The sequence below is a fragment of the Sardina pilchardus genome, chromosome 6 (genome assembly GCF_963854185.1).
Source record: "Sardina pilchardus chromosome 6, fSarPil1.1, whole genome shotgun sequence".
NCBI lineage: Eukaryota > Metazoa > Chordata > Actinopteri > Clupeiformes > Clupeidae > Sardina > Sardina pilchardus.
In genome coordinates, this window is record NC_084999.1 from 4,038,169 (window position 1) to 4,040,668 (window position 2,500).

The window sequence follows — 2,500 nt, forward strand, 5'->3', positions numbered from 1 at the left end:
GTGAGCAACAACTAGGCTGAAGCGCAAGTGACCCCCCTGTTACTCATTAGAGAGTGAGAGAGGTTTTCCGCACACACACATAGACACTTATCCATTTGATGGGAAATTGACCATCTACTGACCTCAACAGGAGACAACGTATTCAAGGGAAGGCATTGAATAAAGCAATGGCAATCGAATTCTGCAAGCGTTCAGGCACTAAAATGGCTCGTCTGTAGTCCAGACCAGTTAAAATCATATATGCTGATATCATTGATATGCTGTCTATGTCCTTTTTGTTGCTAAATATGGGCGTACAAGATTATCACATTCTGTTTTCATTTGCATTTTACAAAACGTTCCAACTATTTCTGATTTGGTTAGTATGTTTATGTGTGTGTGTGTGTGTGTGTGTGTGTGTGTGTGTGTGTGTGTGTGTGTGTGTAGCCTATGTGTTAAGTCAAGTCAAGTGAAATCATTTTATTTATATAGCGCATTTGACGTGCACAGAGTACAACCCAAAGCGCTTCAAGTGTTGGTGTGTGTGTGAGTTTACCCACCTGGTGGCCCCTTATCCTATGTGTACGTGTTTGTGTGCATCTGTTTATATATACAGAATATACATATATGTGTGTGTGAGTGTGTGTGTGTATGTGTGCAGTGTGCATATGTGTGTCCCCATGTGTTGGTGTGTGTGTGTGTGAGATTACCCACCTGGTGCCCCCTCATCCTCTGGAAGTGTGCTATGGTGTCACTGATGGTGTAGACGCGCACATGGCCCATGTGTGTGTGTGTGTGTGTGTGTGTGTGTGTGTGTGTGTGCAGTGTGCATATGTGTGTGTGTGTGTGTGAGATTACCCACCTGGTGCCCCCTCATCCTCTGGAAGTGCGCTATGGTGTCACTGATGGTGTAGATGCGCACGTGGCCCATGTGTGTGTGTGTGTGTGTGTGTGTGTGTGCAGTGTGCATATGTGTGTGTGTGTGTGTGAGATTACCCACCTGGTGCCCCCTCATCCTCTGGAAGTGTGCTATGGTGTCACTGATGGTGTAGACGCGCACATGGCCCATGTGTGTGTGTGTGTGTGTGTGTGTGTGTGTGTGTGTGTGCAGTGTGCATATGTGTGTGTGTGTGTGTGAGATTACCCACCTGGTGCCCCCTCATCCTCTGGAAGTGTGCTATGGTGTCACTGATGGTGTAGACGCGCACATGGCCCATGTGTGTGTGTGTGTGTGTGTGTGTGTGTGTGTGTGTGTGTGCAGTGTGCATATGTGTGTGTGTGTGTGTGAGATTACCCACCTGGTGCCCCCTCATCCTCTGGAAGTGCGCTATGGTGTCACTAATGGTGTAGACGCGCACGTGGCCCATGTGTGTGTGTGTGTGTGTGTGTGTGTGTGTGTGTGTGCAGTGTGCATATGTGTGTGTGTGTGTGTGAGATTACCCACCTGGTGCCCCCTCATCCTCTGGAAGTGTGCTATGGTGTCACTGATGGTGTAGACGCGTACGTGGCCCATGTGTGTGTGTGTGTGTGTGTGTGTGTGCAGTGTGCATATGTGTGTGTGTGTGTGTGAGATTACCCACCTGGTGCCCCCTCATCCTCTGGAAGTGCGCTATGGTGTCACTGATGGTGTAGACGCGCACGTGGCCCATGTGTGTGTGTGTGTGTGTGTGTGTGTGTGTGTGTGTGTGTGTGTGTGTGTGTGCAGTGTGCGTATGTGTGTGTGTGTGTGTGAGATTACCCACCTGGTGCCCCCTCATCCTCTGGAAGTGTGCTATGGTGTCACTGATGGTGTAGACGCGCACATGGCCCATGTGTGTGTGTGTGTGTGTGTGTGTGTGTGTGTGTGTGTGTGCAGTGTGCATATGTGTGTGTGTGTGTGTGAGATTACCCACCTGGTGCCCCCTCATCCTCTGGAAGTGTGCTATGGTGTCACTGATGGTGTAGACGCGCACGTGGCCCATGTGTGTGTGTGTGTGTGTGTGTGTGTGTGTGTGTGTGTGTGTGTGTGTGTGTGCAGTGTGCATATGTGTGTGTGTGTGTGTGAGATTACCCACCTGGTGCCCCCTCATCCTCTGGAAGTGCGCTATGGTGTCACTGATGGTGTAGACGCGCACGTGGCCCATGTGTGTGTGTGTGTGTGTGTGTGTGTGTGTGTGTGTGTGCAGTGTGCATATGTGTGTGTGTGTGTGTGAGATTACCCACCTGGTGCCCCCTCATCCTCTGGAAGTGCGCTATGGTGTCACTGATGGTGTAGACCCGCACGTGGCCCATGTGCAGACGGCCGGACGGGTACGGGAACATGGACAGGACATAAAACTTCCTCCGCCCGGAGTCCTGCGCGGACAGAGACAGAGACAGAGACAGAGACAGAGACAGCGATTAAGAGTCAAAAGGGTCAAAAAAGTCAAAAGGGTCAAAATGAAGGAGAATCTGCTGCCTATTCACTTCGCGTCACTATTCCTTACTGTTCCCATAACAACCAGCATAGAGACATTAACGCCACCATTTTTGGAGTCAAAAA

General features: G+C 50.1%; 1 protein-coding gene across 1 annotated transcript in view; it reads right to left on the reverse strand.

The window, feature by feature from the left end:
• The window catches only part of lars2 (leucyl-tRNA synthetase 2, mitochondrial), a gene marked incomplete in the record, with an annotated part of 65,655 nt that overhangs the window by 56,607 nt on the left and 6,548 nt on the right, over nucleotides 1-2,500 (reverse strand). The window contains 1 exon segment of the mRNA XM_062538181.1: nucleotides 2,182-2,313. Coding sequence (XP_062394165.1) covers nucleotides 2,182-2,313 — 132 coding nt within the window.